General features: G+C 45.9%; 1 protein-coding gene across 4 annotated transcripts in view; it reads left to right on the top strand.

The window, feature by feature from the left end:
- Window positions 1-17598, top strand: part of SERGEF (secretion regulating guanine nucleotide exchange factor) — a 225000-nt gene extending 207402 nt beyond the window's left edge. For 2 of the 4 annotated variants that reach the window (XM_004050772.4, XM_055355968.2), the window contains one exon: window positions 17234-17598. In XM_004050772.4, the coding sequence (XP_004050820.1) occupies window positions 17234-17562 (329 nt within the window). In that variant the 3' untranslated portion in view covers window positions 17563-17598. The remainder of the gene's footprint in view (window positions 1-17233) is intronic. The other 2 variants (XR_008669777.2, XM_055355969.2) reach the window with 2 other exon arrangements.
- Window positions 17599-18321: the final 723 nt, after the last annotated feature.

Genomic DNA, 18321 nt, shown 5'->3' with positions numbered 1-18321 from the left:
ATATGATCCCAATGAGGTAAAGAATACTAGGCTTGGAGTTGAAATACCTTGATTTTGGTCATGACCCTGTCACTTACAAGTTTGCAGCTCTGAAATGAGCCACCTCTCTTCCCAAGGTGTTTATTCTCTGACCTTCTTGCTTCAGGGTTGTGGTGGGGCTGATGGAGCTTTGGAAGGTCTAAAACTCCACATGAGTGACTGAGGAGAAGAGCACTGTATCCATGAGCCACCGTGAGCTCAGCAAGGCTGTACGCCCAGCACAGCCAGATAGGCTGTAGAATTACAGCCTGGGTATATTGGGAAAGTTACACTTCATTGTCTGGAACATCAGCCATCAGATCCGGGAGGGCCCTTGCAGATCACCATAGCTGGTGCTTTCAGTTTATAGGTGCAGAAACTGAGACCCTGTGAGAGGTAGTGACTCACTCAAGACCACGTGTTGAGTTAATGGCAGAGCTGAGACTTAGAGCCCAGGTCTGACACTCAGCCCCACACTACCATGGAGCCATGTGGCTGTTAGGAAGGGAAAATTTTGCATTTTCTCTTGCCTGAGTATCTCATTTGAATTCATTTTAAACCGTTAGATAAAGAGTTTCTCAGAGAACTGTGTGCATCAGACAGTATTTTCAACAGTCTTTGTTTTCCAAACTTTTTTTGTTATGAAAGTAATATATGATCATGGAAGTAAATTGGGATAATAGATAAATGTTCTATTTAGAAGACATCAAATTGAGGGATAGTCTTAGCCCTCAGAAAAGATATTTTTTAGATGGAGGCTTTTAGACCAGTGGTTCTCCAAACCCTGCAACACCTTCTGGAAGTTTAGTTACAGAGAGTAGGAGAGTAACAGTCCATTGAGGCCTCTGAGGACTTAACTCAGTTCTATAGACTTGAGATAGTTAGATATACCACTAATGGTAGTAATAATAATAGTTGTTGGCATTTATTTGCAGAGTCTCTTCCAGGTAACAAACAACTTTTTCATAGGTGGTCTCATGATTATTTGATTGTTAGAAGAATCCAGTAAAGTAGGGAAAACAAATACTATGTTTCCATTTTACAAAGGAGAAATCTGAGCCCAAGAGAGATTAAGTAATAGTGGAGCTACTGACTTCAAACAAATACTTGGCATAAAGAAGGAAGGCACCTAACAAATATTTGTGAATAAATGAATGATTGAATGAATGCTGACTTCTCTTCTAGGGAAGCCTCTAGAAATCATTTTGTCCAGTGGTTCCCAAACTGTGTTCTGGGAAGCTGTAGGATTCCATGGAGCCAGTTGGGAGTAGTGGGAGGCTGAGTGGATAGGGCTCTGAGCCTTTCGTCCCTGCTCCAGTCAGAATAACTTCAGTGCTGCCTGTTTCATGCACGGGGAGATTGAAAACAATTTAGCGAGTCTAACTCCTACAGCAGTGGTTCTCAAACTCTGTTGTGCGTCACAGCTCTGAGGGAGATTCTGACAGTTGGTATAGGATGGGCATCAGGACTCTGATTGTTTACCAGCACAGATGGTCATCGGGCCACTGTTTGAAAAATAGTGTCCTACTTCTGAGAGTTGGAGATTGCAAGACCCAGGGAGAAGCAGGAATTAGCCTTGGTCATACAATCCTGTAGGAACACAGGCCCCACTATGTGTCTGATCCTTGGGTACCTCTTCCACTGCCCTTCCCCCGGTACCACAACTGCAACCGTGCCAGAAAACAAATGACACAGCAGAGAAGAACAAAATGGTTTCCATAGCAATGCTTAGTGGCTTGTGCTTGTCAGAATGCCTCAGACAAACAGTAATCTGAACCCTCGGCTAGAACTTGTGTCAAATGTTACCTACTTGTTCCATGCAAGGGGTCCATGGAGATGGGAAGAAGGAGAAGGGATGACACAATTTTGCCATGTGCCCCTGTATTGGATGATTTTCCCAGATTTACTAATAGCTGGCCTCAAGATACACCAGATCGAGGAAGGCTGAGAAGTAGATCCTGGGCAGGAGATGTGGGCAATCCCAACAGCAGAGGGGAAGATGGGGAAGGGAGCAAGTGTCCAGTGAGCGTGTGTCATGTGATGGAGTCTGTGCTGGGCACTTTACATATTCGTTTAGAAAAAGGCAAGGAAAAGACGATTGTTCTTATTTACAGATGAAGAAACCCAGAATAGGTATATACAGTAGGTGACAGAGGCAAGATCAAATCCAAGCCTGTCTAGCTCCAAAACTACTAAGCAGCAACAACTCTCTCCCAGTTCTCTGACCCACTGGGTGAGGACTTGAGATATATACTGCCCAGCTGGCTTTCCTTCATCTCAGGAAGCAGAGGGTCAGCCTACATGCAGATGGATGGGTGCTCATTTGAAGGGCTGGGATGGACTAGGCTAGGCTAGGCCTGCCAGGACAGGGTTGATCCTGGAGTTGGAGGTAGTCTGTTCAACCTCTAGCTCTAATAACTCCCTTCCTCCATAACTGAGGCTGCAGCCACCCTGCAAAATGCCTTCAGCATGGGCTACCCTGACTGCCCTGCCACACGTGTGGGTGTGCACACACAATATAGCAGTTGCTTCAGATTGGTGATCCCAGTGGATGGTCTGCCCAGCACTTTGATTTGGGTTCCCCTCAAGGGAGTGAGCCCCTCCTGGGGCAAGTGACAACTCTTCATTGCTAAAACAAATATTTATTGAGCACCTTTTATATACTCATACCTTTTCTAAGTGCTGGAGATACAGCAGTTGAATAAAATGAAATGTTTGCTCTCATAGAGCTTTTCATTCTGGTGGGGAAACAGACAAACAAAAGCATATGATAGGGTATTATGTGCTGGGAAGGAAAATTAAGCAGTATAAAGAGAATGAAAGGATGAAATTGGGTGATCAGGGAAGGCCCTCTAAGAAAGTGCCATTTGAATGATGCCCTGATTGAAGGGAGGGAGCCATATGGTTATCTGGGGAGGAAGGTTCCAGGCAGAGGGAACAGCTGGTGCAAAGGCTAAAGCTGGAAGCATGACTGGCCAGTTGGTGGAAGAGCAAGGAGACCAGTGTGGCTGAAGAGGAGTGGATTAGAAAAGGTGAGGATAAGAGTGGCAGCAATGGGTATCAGAGAGGTAGCTGGGATCAGATGGTATAGGACCTTATAGGCTAAGGTCCAGACTTGGTATTTTCTTCTGAGCTAGAATGCCATTTGAAAGATTCACACTCTGAGACAAATGTGCCTCGCCTCAGCCTCAAAGTCGCTAGCCCCCTTGTCTGGGAGGGGAATCTGCCACTTGGGGCTGAGCCCACAGGAGGCTGAGTAGTCCCAGGTGGAGACATGTATAGTCATGTAGGGAGGGAGCCCAGTGGAACTCACTGGGCTTCCTTATCTTCATTTGTGTATTTATTCTTAGAACCAGTGTTTAAGGGTCTTTCAGGGCTGCCTCATTTTTGGGTGGCCTCATACTACCTGGAAATTAGATGTCCCAAAGAGAGTCTGGCTGCAGGGTCTCATGCAAACACTGCATCCTCTGGGAATGCCACTGCTCCTGCTGACACCCTGCTTCAGGAGAGGAGCTCTGTGCCTGGGTTTCCCAGCGCAGCAGTCCTGGCAGCTCAGCAGGGTTAGAGAAGAATGCTACTTCCAATGGGACCAGTAAGATAACTTGGGCCGGTGGTTATAATGATCTGAAATGGTAATTTTCCTTTCAAATATTATGTGTTTTTTTATGAAACAGGGACATTCACAAAGGCAATTTATATTTATTAGCCCATGTAGTATGTATGCATCCCAGTCAAGCACTTCATTCAAGAAAAAACAAAAACAGGAGCTATAATTTAGAGTGATAAAGGCACCAAATCAGGCCCCATCGAACCATAAGCACAGTGTTATCTCTTGAGCTGCCCGCTGCTCACCTGGTAGCTCCTACCATTTGTCATTCACACCGTTTCCCAGGTCTCAGGTTTATCATCTCTTAGGCTCACCAGAGGTCTGTATTTGGGGAATACATTCATTCATTCATGTCTAATAGGCACTTACATCTTAAAATGTCCAAAACAGAACTCTTGATTTTCTCCCCCAAGCCTATCTCTCCTCCAGGCCTCCTCGACTTCATAAATAGCACTACCATCCACTCATTGCTCAAGGAATCAGTTTTAATTCCTATCTCTCTGTATATATAATGTATCAGCAGGTCCTAGAAATCCTACCTCCAAAACAGTTTATAAATCCATTTATCTCCGTCCCCACTGCTACCAGCCTACTTTGAGCCACCTTCATGCACTGCCTGGTTCTCTGCAATGCAGTAGCCTCCTAAATCTGCTCCCTGCATTTTGCCTTTGTAATCCAGCCTTCAGAAAGCAGCCTTTTCAAATGTAAATCAGAATTTGTCATTCCCTGCTTAAAACCCTCTCTAGCTTCTCAGCATTCTCAAACTTCTAACTCCTCACCTGGCATCCCAAGGCCCTGCTTCCCCTTCAATTTTTTTTCTTTTTTTTTTTTTTTGAGACGGAGTCTCGCTCTTTCGCCCAGGCCGGAGTGCAGTGGCGCTATCTCGGCTCACTGCAAGCTCCGCCTCCCAGGTTCACGCCATTCTCCTGCCTCAGCCTCCCGAGTAGCTGGGACTACAGGCACCCACCACCACGCCTGGCTAATTTTTTGTATTTTTAGTAGAGACAGGGTTTCACCGTGTTAGCCAGATGGTCTTGATCTCCTGACCTCGTGATCCGCCCGCCTCAGCCTCCCAAAGTGCTGGGATTACAGGTGTGAGCCACCGCGCCCGGCCTTCCCCTTCAATTTTAAGGCCTGCCTCTCCCTTGGCTCACTTGGCCCCAGACACACGTGGTCACCCTCCTTGCTATATCTGGAACTGGCAAAACGCCTTCCTCCTTCCAGCCTTTGTATTGTCATTTCTTCTGCCTGCCAAGTTCTTCCCACAGGTATGGCTGGCTCCTTCTTGTCCTTCAGGTCACAACTCAGGGGCCACATTATTGGGGAGGACTTCCTGACTACCTGCCCTTCTAAATCATATACTGTTTTTTTTATAACTCATATTACTAGCTGCATTCTGTTGAATTGTATGCCTACTTGCTTGTTGTTTCTCCCATTAGAGTATAAGCCCCTTGAGGACAGGGACCTTGTGTGTTGTTTGGTGCTATATTCTCTGCAACTGCTTGAATATTATTGGCACTCTATAACTGTTCTTCCACTCATTTATTCTGCAACTCTGGCAGATGAAAAGATAAATAAGTACGCAAAACACAGAGGATTTTTAGGGCAGCAAAACTATTCAGTATGACATTATAATTAGGTGGATCCATGTCATTATACATTTGTCAAAACCTGTATAATGTACAACACCAAGATCATCCATAATGTAAACCACCCACTTTGAGCACCAATGGTGTGTCAGTGGTGCGGGACATTGGTGGGGAAGGCTATGAAGTAAGTAGAGGCAGGAAGTATTATGGGAACTGTCCATACTTTCTGCTTAATTTTACTATGAACCTACATTTTTCTCTTAAAAAATAGTCTATTTAAAAGGAAAAAAATTCATTAATATATGTTAAAAGTATTAACCCATTAGTTTTTTTCCTATTTTGTATTGTAATAATTTTTATTGACATGAAGTTTAATAAAATTTTACTGTTTAGAAAAAAAAAAGATAAGAGAAAGACTCTCTTCCCTTGGGGGTTTGATCCATCTCAGGAATTAGCCACTGCCTGGTCTTCCTGAGCAAATCTTTCCAGGACCTCACCTCCCTGTGCTGTCACTGTGGGATGGACGCTCAGCTCTTTAACCCAGCACTTGGGCTTTGTGGGAGCCTAGTTGATGTGTACAAAATGAATTGAACTGAATTGGGCATAGCACCAGACACGGACCAGATACTAAGTAGGTATAATATTTATTCAGTGATTGGAACTTCTAGGGAGAATTCTATCTCAGATTTGTGTTATCCGTCCCCATGTGAACTCTAGTACCCTAATCTTCCTGCATGTGGATTCTTCTGGACCTGCCACTGGATTCCAGAGCAGACCTTCTTACTGCCACCTCCACTATTGCCCTAATTCCCTAGCTTCCTCTTCTGCACACTGGTGATTCCCAAACAGGCTTGAGGAGAGCAAGGTAAGGAGGCTCTGGTGGTGACCAGGCTTCAGGAATGGCAACAGTGCAGCTGCTCCTGGGCCCAGAATGGCATCCATTCCTCCACCCCTCTGCTAGTTCCCCTCGGAGATTGGCATGTTCGTTTAATAAGATGACTTTTAATGGAAACAACCTGAAAGTTCCAGCCAGGTCTAAAACACCAGCATACGGGCCAGGCCAGGTAAGAGATAGGAGAACAAGTCCTCCAGAAACTGTTTAAGAGTTTTTGCGGGCCACAGGTTCAGCAAGGGGAAGTGGACTTGGCCTCCAAAGCAGGGAATGTGGCCTCAGGCTAAGCTAACAGAGGTGGAGCCTTGGGGACTATGTGTGCATCTTGGTGGGCCCTTCATCTCTGGACCTCAGCCAGCTCTGGGTACCATACTTCTAGAGGGATGATGATGACTGAGAATCTGCTGAGGGGGCCCTGGTAGGCAATGGGGACAAGCTACCAGGTCATACAGAGGGAGGAGGTATCACCAGGATTGAAGAAATCTTGGAGGACAGGAGAGCAACACCTGAAGGGATTCAGATCCGAAGGTGCTGTGTGCATGCCCTTGCTGCTGCATCTGCCAGGGCCACCTTTCTTTTGGCAGCACCAGGCTCCACAGCAGACCTGCTGGTCCACAGCCTCAGTCTTGTACCACATCACAGGGTGTGCTTGCTTCTGGACCTCTCCCAGCCTGTTTCCTCATCCACAGAGTGTGACCAAAATATCTTCTTCCCAGAGCTGTTAAATGAGATGGGTGATACAAAAGCCCATAATGCCATATGTGATCATAGTAGGCCCTCAAGAGGGTTAGTTTCTCTTTCTGCCCCCTCTCTCAAGGCAGCCAATAAGCCCAGAAAGCCAGCAGTTCTGAGAGAACACAGAATTCAGAAAGACAGTCTGTAGGGAGGATTTCAGTTGTTTATAAAACAGGCCAACATGTTTCCACCTTGTAAGTTCTAAATCCGTCATCATAGCTCCCTAGATCTAAGAATAGTCACCCACTGGAGCCAACGTGCCACAGCACGCTCTCACTGCAGGTGACTGAGGAAATGTGTCCACAGCAGCCTCAGCAGCCTCCTACTCCTGGGGCTGGGGGTGGGGAGGGCTGGCCTCTGCCTGTCCCAGCTTGGCTGTTTCTGAACCGCACCCAAATGCAGTTTTCTCTTCCATGCAGTGTTGATCCAATACGTGCCTCACTGGGCTGCTGTCAGATGAGGTGCTTGCAGTGATGCCAGGGGGTGGTTGAGAGGAGCGGGGAGGTAGGCCAGTGGGGACCTTTGGCATGGCATTGCCCCACTGTGGGCCTCAGTTTCCTCCTATGTAAAGGGAAAGTGATTGACAGAGAGAACTGGGCAACCTTTTGAGCAATGGGGTTCTAGAAGAGGTTCCAGAGCAGTCCTAGCCTTGCAGCTTAGAACCCATCAATTCAACACACTTATTTATCACTTGAGCCAAGGCCTTTCTTTTGTCTGGTTTGAAGGAGCCAGCCTGGGGAGCGTGTATCTGCCCACTCTGCTCTTCTGTGTCCACCTTCCTTCTCTTTCTTATACACTTCCATATCCGCACACACCACCACACAAATTCTCCAGGATTGGAAGGACTTTTGGTTTGTCTCGGCCCAGCCTCTGCCCACTGTGGGACTGCCCTGGGGGCTCAGGACCTGTGGCAGAACACCAGCTATGTTCCAGAGCAGTCTTCCAGTCATTGCAGCGTTCTTCCTGATAGCGAGCTACAATTGCCATGCCCACGGCTGCTGCTTTCCACATCCATGGGTTCCCTTTTGGCCCTCTAAGAGAGAAGAAGCAGCTCCATTCTCTTACTGCCATTCATTCATTTGTCCTTTCATTCACACAACAGCATTGAGCGCTAACCTATGCCAAGCACTGTTTCAGGTACTGGGATATAGCAGCAAACAAAACAGAGTACCTAACTCTCAAAGAGCTTGTGTTTGGTTAGGAAAGAGAAATCATAAAATAAATAAACTGTAAAGAAAAAAAATGAAGAAAAACAGAGCAGGTGAAGAGATAAGACAGGAGTAGGGGTAGACTGCTATTTCATATAAAGTTGTCAGGGAAGGCCTCTCAAATAAGGTGGTACTCTCACAAATACCTGAACAACATGAAGGAATGAACCTGTGGCTGTCAGGGCCAAGAGCATTCCAGATAGCAGGAACAACAAGTGCAAAGGTCCTGAGGCAAGTACTGTTTGAGGAACAGTAAGAAAGTCAGTGTCACTATGGTGATGTTAGCAGAATGGATCATGATAGAACATGATGTCAGAGAAGGAGCTGGAGACCCACTGTTGTTTATTCTGAGTAACAGGAGAAGCCACTGAAGGATTCTAAACAGTGCAGTGCCTTGTCTGACATAGGTTTTAACACAATCACTCAAGTTGCTGTGTGGAGAATAGAACATACAGGGAAACAGAGGCAGCAGAGAGACCAGTTGGGCAGCCCTTGAGGGGTGATGGCGCTGGTGAGAAGTGGCCAGATCCTGGCTGTATTTTGCACATTACCTTCCCCAAACCCTTTTTCCACAGGCCCTGCCCTTTTCTTAACCTGGTGGACAGCCACAGCCTCCTTGCTGGCCTCCTTGCCTCCAACCCTCACCCCCGATCTACTCCTCTCACCTCATTCTCAGGGCTGCTGTGGATCTTGGTGTGAAGGGGACCCTAGGCCTGTCTGTTTTCCCACATACAGCCTTCTCTGAAGCAATGTGGGCCACAAACCTGAAACATCCCCAGAGTAATCCTGTGGGTGAACAGCCCCACTTTTGATTCTGGAGTAGCTTCTTTCTGCTGCCTCAGCTCCTGCCTCGAGGGTATCCTTGGCCCTGGAGAGTGATGGATGGACTAATTCCTGAAAGGGCCTGTTTTAGTCCATGTTTTGCTGCTATAACAGAATACCACAGACTGGGTAATTTATAAAGAAAGGAGATTTATTGAGCTCAATAAATGGTTCTGGAGACTGGGAAGTCCAAGATCACAGGGCCACATCTGGGGAAGACCTTCTTGCTGCATCATAACATGGCAAAAGGGCAAGCAAACATTCAAGAGAGAAAAAGAGACCAAACTCCCACGATAATTAACCCATTCCCACAGTGACAGCATTCATCCATTCATGAGGGCAGAGCCCTCATGACCTGATTGCCTCTGAAAGGTCCCACTTCTCAACACTGTTGCATTGGGGATTAAGTTTCCAACACCTGTACTTTTGGGAACACATTCAAACCATAGCAGGGCCCAACACTGACAGTGCCTGTGTCCTCTGCCAGGCCCAATAGGACCATCATCCTCATAGCCATTCTCATGGCCATTCTCTGCATGGCCTCCTGGGTCAGTGTCTCCTAGGTCATCGTCTCCTCTATGCTACCTCTGTCCCTGGAAATACTATTATTTTTAAAATCATCTCTGTGTTACTGCTTTTTAAAATATTTGAACGAAATGAAAATGAGGGTCACCCTTCCCCCATTTCTCCCTGTCTTTGTCAGAGACTGTTCTCAATTTGGGATGTATTCTTTTCCATTTGTACATATAAAAATATATAGGGGCTTTGCATAACTTTATGTTAAAAAAAGTTTTAATATGTAAGGATCCTAGTCTGAAGGGGGCCCTGGCTTTTTGAAATCATCTTCTACTGATGAATGTTCTTGAAGCCCCCCAGTCTTTTGCAGTTGCAAACAGTGCTACAGTAAACACCACTGTCCATGCCCTTTGTGTACACATGCCATCATTTCCCATAATTGTCTCTTCCCATGGCTGTCTTCCTCAGTGGATGGGGACCCTGAGGGCACAAACTGAATTTTCCTCTTCTCTGGGTCTTGTGTGCAGCACAAGTCCTAAACCAGAAAAGGCACCCACATGATGAAATAAATGGACTCAGGTTGGGCAAGAGCATGGCAATGTGAACAGCCTGGGTGAATTCAGGGAGCCGACAGCAAGCCTGTGGGGCTGGAACACTGAGTTGGGGAACGGGGTGATGAGAGACAGACTACTCAGGGCCTTGGGAGCCAGCTAAGGGGCCTGGACTTGGTCTCATAGGTGCTGTGGAGACAGGAAATTTTCCATGGGAGGACCTAGACCAGGCTGTGTTTCTGCCTGATTTCTCCCACCCAGGCCAGCAGCCTCAGCAGAAAGGATAGGGCAAGGGACGTGAGGACCTGATCCCCTTTTTCCATCCTGCTGTTGCCATCTAGACCCAAAGCACTTTAGGAGGCCCACTTCTGGGATTCCTCACTCCCCATTCCTTGCTCACAGCAGGACCCTAGGGACAATTCTACCAGTTGCTGCCAAAAGGATGGGATCCCTATGAGCTTGGGTGGCTAAACACTCAGAAGTGTCTCCCAAACTTACCCTGCTCCAAGGCCCACCCCATCCTTCCTGACATGTACCAGAATCCAGAGCCCTCCTCTCTATGAGGGTGCTCAAACCTCACCCCTCCTCTCCGTCAGCCTGGTAGTGCAGAAGAGCAGTCCTGACTGTTGGTCTAGGCCTATGCATGCTCTTGGACAGGAGGAGACAACATGGACCATTCGCTACCTAATTTCTTGTGCCTATCTCTCCCTCCTCTTCCCACTGACCAGCAGATGCAGAAGGGGGCAGGGCCTCAGCCCCAGCGCTCACAGGGCTCAGGGAGATTTCTGCTCCTCTGCATAGTATCTTTCTCTCGCCAGCTGGAGTTCTTGCCTTCCATTACTTCCTGTGTTCCCATAGGTGGACTGTTACTCTGTACCTTTTCTTAGTTACCTGGGAAGCAATGTTTTTGCTAGAGAGAATAGTATAATATTAAATAGAAGAGGGCCTGGAGCCAGACTGTCTGGGTTCGAATCCAGCTCTGCCTCTTGTTTCCTTGCACAGTTCACGTCATCTCTCTGCAAAATGGGGATAATATTAGATTGCACTTCACAAGTTTGTTGTGAGGATTCAGTGAATGAATATTTGCAAAGTGCTTATCACAGGGCCTGGCATATACCAAGTATTCAATGATTCTGTTACCGTTTTCACATGGTTTGGAACTAGTGAAGACGCCTGAGATTTGGGAGTCCTGGATTCTAGTCCTGACTAGAATAGCTGTGTGGCTATAGACAAATTACTTTACCTCTCTGAGCCTGGTTCTTCATCTGTAAAATGGAAGTAGTAGTACCTCCGAGGGTTGCTGTGGAAATTAAGGTGACATTTTTATGAAGCTGAGAAGCACCATCCCTAGGTCGCAGCCCTCATGCTCATGGTCAGAGGTAGTGGCTACAACTCCAGCTGTCACATCCACATTCCCAGTGACAGGATGGAGGAGGGACAAAGAAGAAGGAGCAAAGAGTGTATGCCATCTATCTTTTAAGGAAAAGTCCCATAAGCAATTACAGAACATTTCAGCTTGACCCTCACTGATCACACCTAGCTAGCTGCAAGAAAGGTTGGGAAATGTCTTTATTCTGTGGTTCAAGAGACAACCAGGAGGCTCTGCACACATGCTCAGGTGTTTATTCCTCCTTGGCAACGTCCTCCAGCAGAAATGCTGCCCCCTCCCTAGCACTGGGCTGCAGTCCCAGCACCATAAGGCCCTATGAGGACTTAGTTGCCAAGAAGCTCGGGCAGGTGCCACAGACCTGAACAGATTTGGGTATTGTGTCCAGCTTGCGCCAGAGACCCTGCCAGTCCTGAGGTTCCGTTGCCTGCAGGGCTCTTAGGCTGACGCAAGTGTGGTGGGCTGTGAGCTTCATCACTCGTCACAGCCTAGATTGAGCCCTGTGAGCAGGAGGCCTGAACTCCAAGGGCCTAGGGAATCCCTCTGTAAATATGGGGCTCTCCACCCAAGGCTCAGCCATGTGCCCCAGGACCAGCAAAGCAGATCTCCATCAACCAGGTGAGATTCTGGTGTCTTCGAGGACCTGACAAGTGCCAAGCACACTGCAGAGAGCCCTCTGTAAAGCCAGGGATCATCCTCTAACTTACCTGTTTTGAAAACTGGACATTCCATGTTCCATGTCGCTTAGGGAGAGGCTTTCTGTAGGCCACTCTCCTTCCTCTTACTTCTGTGTGAGAACAGCCTGCATAGTAGCATCTTGCTGAGTCTGGAGGGCCTTGCCAGCTTCACTGAGTCCCTGAAAAGGTGGCCCTAAGTGAGGTTAGGGGGTGAATGAAACCTATTCTAAAATGCTGGAGGAGCTTATTACTGAAAGATGTCCTGCTGCAAGTCCTTCTGTTAAGGGGATAACCAATCCTTTGCTTTCTGAGTTCAGCATCCTGGCTTTTTTTTTTCTATAGGCTTGTTTAAAGTTTGGAAACCCCAAACTTCCTATCATTCTACTCTAGAACTTCTCATCTGCTGCTGCCCCTCCGTCTCCTCTTTGCTGTTTGCCACTGGTGTGGCTTTCCTTGCCTTTTCCTCCTATTCCCATGATCTGCTTTCCACATGGGTTTGAGCTGTCACTGTGTCAGGCATGGTGCTGGGGCATTGCTCCTCCTCATGGCAACCCTATGAAGTTGGTGGGGACCTGTGTACCATTATCACACAGTTGTGTGGTAAGGTGGGACCAGGACAGCATAGCGTAGTCCATAGGCCATAGTCTATAATATGTGTGGAGCAGGGGATGGCAAACTATGACCAAATTTGACTTGTAGCCTCTTTTTGTGTGATGCTGCAAGCTAAGAATGGTTTTTAAAGGGTTATCAAAAAGAATACATGACAGAGACCTAACATGGCCCTCAAACCTAAAGTATTTCCTATCTGCCCCTTATAGAATAAGCTTGACAAGCCCTGGGATATAACATGCAGACTTTAGCACAGATTCTGGAGCCATCCTGCCTGGATTCTAGAGCCTCTGTTTTATTCTCTCTAAAATGAGAATAATCTGTAAATTGTGGCTGCCTCACATGGTTCTTAGAATTAAATGAGACAAAGTACACAGAGCACCTAACCCAAAGTCCAGCTTTCTTTGGAAGTACTGCGGGGGGATATTACTGGGCCTTTACCAGGCTTCTCGACGCAGTGGGCATGAAAATCCTGGCTCTAGGCCTTTGGCTACCCTGGTCCCAGGCGTAGCTTCCTCAGAGTGTGTTCCCTTTGGCTGGAGGAGAGGGACCTGCCAGCTTCCCACTGTGCTGTGTCCTGCTGGTAGGTCAGCTCTGCCTTCCTCCCACCCCCATCCCTGCTGACGGTCAGCTGGTGCCACTCACCAGGGCCGGGCACAAAGCCCATACCAGGTGCCAAACTAGGCGCAAAGGTACCAAGCCTCTTCCACTCTCCCTACCTCGTGCCTCAGCTCAACCTGGCTGGAACTCCTGCTTAACTGTAGGAGATGTGGCCTGGGGTTCATCCTCTCTGTATGCGCTTCCGCATTTGTGGGCCAAACAGGCAGACATCTGTGTTTCCCTAAACCCAAGCTTTTGGCCAGTGATTGCCTTCCTACTAAGGGAAAGGGAAGGGAAGGTAATCCCGGGGCCCAGCCAGCTACCCTCTTTATAGAGTGGTCTGCGAAACAAGTTTTCAGTGGATAATGAGTTAAATGTAAAGAAGATTTAACAATTCAAATCACTGAACTATCAAAAAGAAGTTTTTACTGCGTAGAACCATACACTTATCAAAAGACTGAAAACAAAATTTTAAGTCAAACTGAGGAAAAAAAAGTAATGCTAAATATAGCAGAGAAAGAACTAATATTCTTAAAATCAAAGTCTTTCAAACAACAAAGCTCTTAATAGGTGACAACAACAATAACAAACATTTATGTAGTACTATGTGCCAGGCGCCATTCTGAGTCTTTTGCATGTGCTATACTTACTCATTTAACCCTTGTAAACAACTCTAATAAGGTATTACTGTCCCCATTGAACAGATGAGAGAACTGAGATATAGAAATGCTAAGTAACTTGCTTGACGCGGCACAACTAATAAGTGGCGAAGCTGGGATTTGAACCCAGTTCATCTGGCTCTTGGGCCTGAATACTAAACTCTTCTGTACTAACCAGGAAAAAGATATGAAGCAGATAGTACACAAAGAAGGAAATATAAATATCTGATAAACATTAGAATTATTTTTCTGTTTCAATGGTAGTCCAAAAAGTACATATTAAAACAAGAGATACCATTTGTGTCTTCAAATTAGGAAGATCTTTCAACATTATAATACTATTAAATACTTTCAGTCCTAGAGTAAGCCAGAGATTCTCACAGATTGCTGAAGTCATATGCAAGTAGCCTTTCTGAAAAGTATTCTGGCAGTACTCAAAACAGTACTCAGGCATTTCAAAAATGCCTGTACTCTTTGACCAGGAATTCCCATTCTAAGAATCTAATTTGAGAAAATAATTAGAGAGACAGACAAAGACTCATGCATAAAGATGTTCATAGCAATGCTATATAAAATAATGACAAATTGGAAACAACCTATGGATCTGATAATAGAATGCAAGTTAAGTAAATTGTTTAATCTTTATAATAGGTAATTAGGCAGCCATTATAAATAAATGTGTATAACAAAAGACACCATAAACCAAGTGAAGAGACACACCACAGACTTCTGGAAGAAGATACTTCCAAATGCACATAACAACAAAGAATCATAGAAACAAAATAATACACAAAGAATACTTGCAAATCAATAAGGAAAAGGCAAACAACCCAAGAACAAAACAGAGAATGTATATAGACAATTCACAGAAGAGGCAACTTAAACGGGTAATCAACAGAAAGCGCTACTGCTCCATCTCACTAGTAGTCAGGGAAATGCAAACTAATTGAACGTACTCATGAGAATGGCAAGAGTCTAAAGGTAAGATCTAAGGAAACAAATTCATATCTATTGTTGATGAGAATATAAATGTCTAGTCATTGGAGAGATATTTGGCCACACTTACTAAACATAAACATGCTTACATATACATGCATGACTCATATACTCCCAGGGATCACCCTGTACAAATACCAGTTTGTACAAGGAGATATGTTCAAAGACTTTCATTGCAATACTGTCTATAATAGCAACCATATTAGTATTGTTGTTGCATAATACTATATATTTTCAATTGTTATATAATAAAACAGCAACAATGATATTATTAAATAACTAGCCATCAGAAGGGACATGGGTAAGTGAAATATGATTTATACATAATGGGATACTATGCACAGTTAAAATTAAAATAACTGAACTAGATCTGTAACTACCAGCTCAGATAAATTTCGAAAACAATGATGAGTGTAAAGAGCAACTTGCAAAAAAAAAAAAAATATGTGAATGATTCTATTTGTGTAAGTCTTTAAAACAAACTAAACAGATCACAATATTTAAGGACACATCTATGTAGAAAAATATGAAACCATGCAAATGATGTGCACCAACTTCAAATAGTGGTTACTTGTGGGAAGGAGGGTTGGATAGAGGGACAAGAATGGGAGGTGGGGCATAAACTGTATCTTTAAGATTTTTTTTAAGAGAAGGGTTGAAGCAAATATGGCAAAATGTTAGCTAATGTTCTTAATCTGGGTGGAGATCTGCGTCTTTCTATTAAATTATTTTCTGTTCTTTAGTGCATCTTGAGAAGAAAATTATTTTTAATTTACTTTTTTGTTTGTTTGTTTTTGAGACAAAGTCTCGCTCTGTCGCCCGGGGTGGAGTGCAATGGCACAATCTCAGCTCACTGCAACCTCCGCCTCCTAGGTTCAGGTGACTCTCCTGTCTCAGCCTCCTGAGTAGCTGGGATTACAGGCATGCACCACCATGTCTGGCTAATTTTAATTTACTTTTTGAATACTTTACAATCCATGGAGAAATATTTGTGCTACAATGTTAAAAAGCAGGACAAACATATATACAAATATTTATAAATTTCACAAATTAAAGGGTTGAAAGAGATATCCAAAATATTCCTAGTAGTGGCAAGGGCAAGATTCTGCAAGTTTGCTTTTCCTTACACATCCATATTGTCCATTGTTTCTTTTCTTTTCTTTTGTCATGAAGATGTATTATCTTTATGTCCAGAAGATTTTTTTTAAACGACCACAGAAAAACATGAGTGAGTTTAGACCTAGGACAGTGTCTAAAACCTAGGAAGACGTGTTATGACAGGTGGACTATTGGAGTTACCTGGGCATGAATGTTGGCTTGGCCACTTTCTGGCTGTATGAATTTGTTCATTTTTGTATCTATTCAGTAAACACCTGTTGAGCACCAACTGTGTACCAGGCACTGTCCTAGAGATACAGCAGTGAAGAAAGTATACACGCTTCTTCCCTCACCACAGAGTGCAGTCTAGTGAAGAGGGGACAGTAAACACATCACCACACAAATCATCCCTCACTACAGAGTGCCAGATCCTCATGAGGGAAGAATACAAGGGCAGTCATGAGAATCTGATTTGGATTGGGTGGTCAGGGACCCCGGCCTCTGAGCGACAACTGGAATGGAAAACACGAAGAGGTCTGGAAGCCCAGTAAACTGAGGGCTTTGAGAGATAGGAAGGCCCTACTGGACATACTTAAGGAACAGAAAGAAAGCCAGGGTTCTGAATGCAAAGAGGGAGGGGAAGAGTTGTGCAGGGTGAGGACACCAAGATAGTCAGGAGCCAGATCACTCAGGCCTCACAGGCCAAGGGAAGGCCTCCTTAAGGACCATGGAAAGGCACTGAAGGGTTTTAAGCAGCAGAGTGACACATGATTAGATTTGCAGTTGTCGAAGATTGTCTTGATGCTCTTTGAAGATCAGGGTGGATGGAGTGAGCAGCTGGGTTAGTTAGTTGGCTATTGGCATGGCCCAGGTAAGAGAAATGGTGGCCTGGATCGGGCTGGAGCTGGCTGAGGAGATGGAAAAATATGGGGAAAGATTTGAGATGTTTTTGGAGGCAGAGTCAGTAGGTCTGGTGATGGATTATATGTGGTGGTGACAGTAGGGAAGGGCCAAGGAGGAAAGCCATGCTTGGAACATGAGCAGTCATGAGTTTTGTGGGAATGGGAAGCATGCCTCAGGGGCAGGAGGGCAGCTGCCCTCAGGGGAAGGGAAGGAAGTAGGGATGGGGAGGATGCCGTCATGTGTCCTTAAGCTTTGGCGTCTTCCTGTGTGAACTGGGGTTTATGATGATACCTGTACCCTCAGGGTGAATGTTTCAGCCCTATTATCCAAAACCTCTTCTACAGCAGTCTTCCCTCTCCTTCACAGGTGGAGTGTGTTACTCTTGGGGCTGGAATGAGCATGGCATGTGCGGAGATGGCACTGAAGCCAACGTCTGGGCCCCGAAGCCAGTGCAGGCTCTGCTGTCATCATCAGGACTCCTTGTGGGCTGTGGGGCTGGCCACTCCTTGGCCCTCTGCCAGCTGCCAGCTCACCCTGCATTGGTCCAGGACCCCAAGGTCACCTACCTTTCCCCAGATGCCATCGAGGACACTGAATCTCAGGAAGCCATGGACAAAGAGAGAAACTGGAAGGAAAGACAATCAGAAACTTCAATCCAAAGCCAATCTGACTGGTCCAGAAATGGGGGACTGTGATAGAGAATCTTTAATAAAGTGGCTTTTCCCACCAAAGGCCTTCCCAGAAAATTGCTTTGTTGGGCTGTGGGGTTGGCCGAAGAAGGGCTCAGGAGGCAGTGATGGTTAGGCTGACCACAAACCAGAAGGATGGCAGGCTGCTTGCCTAGTGCCTGGGGCTCAAGGAGACAGACATGCTTTCTACTTAGCAGAGGAGAATGAGGGGTTAGGTCTTCACTAAAGATATGGAAAGCTAACACACCAGTAGGAAGGCTCCAGCCTGTCGCTGCCTGGTGGAGATAGAAAACCCAGTTCTATGTCCTTCATTATTTTGGCCCAGCAGCCTTCAATTCAGCAAAACAAAGGGTTCCTGGGCCATGCCTAGAGCAGCCCCTCCTGGGGTTTTATTTTTAAGGCCCAGAGCACGTGGTTTTCTAGTTCAAGGATATCGAGGTACCCTGATCAGATGACTGGATACTTAAACAGGAAAGAGCTCTTAATCTTGGTGACTGCGGGTGAGGGAGAAGGTTCTGGAGTAGGGGTGGAGGGGAATAGAGAGGCGTATGTGGAGGAAGAGTCAAGACTTCTGGGAAGACCCAGTAGAGGAAAACCCTAGGACAGCAAGAGAGACTAGAACCGACGAAACTCTCAGATTTGTCTTCATCTGAGTCAGCCAAAGCGCTGGAGCTTGTTTGTGTGACTATACTTGCTAAAATATACTGTTTCAGATGAGGGACAGGCCACAGCATGTGAAGGGGAGTCTTTAGGGATAGCAGCGTC

The sequence above is a fragment of the Gorilla gorilla genome, chromosome 9 (genome assembly GCF_029281585.2).
Source record: "Gorilla gorilla gorilla isolate KB3781 chromosome 9, NHGRI_mGorGor1-v2.1_pri, whole genome shotgun sequence".
Classification (NCBI taxonomy): Eukaryota; Metazoa; Chordata; class Mammalia; order Primates; family Hominidae; genus Gorilla; species Gorilla gorilla.
This window is presented reverse-complemented; position numbering and strand designations above follow the sequence as displayed.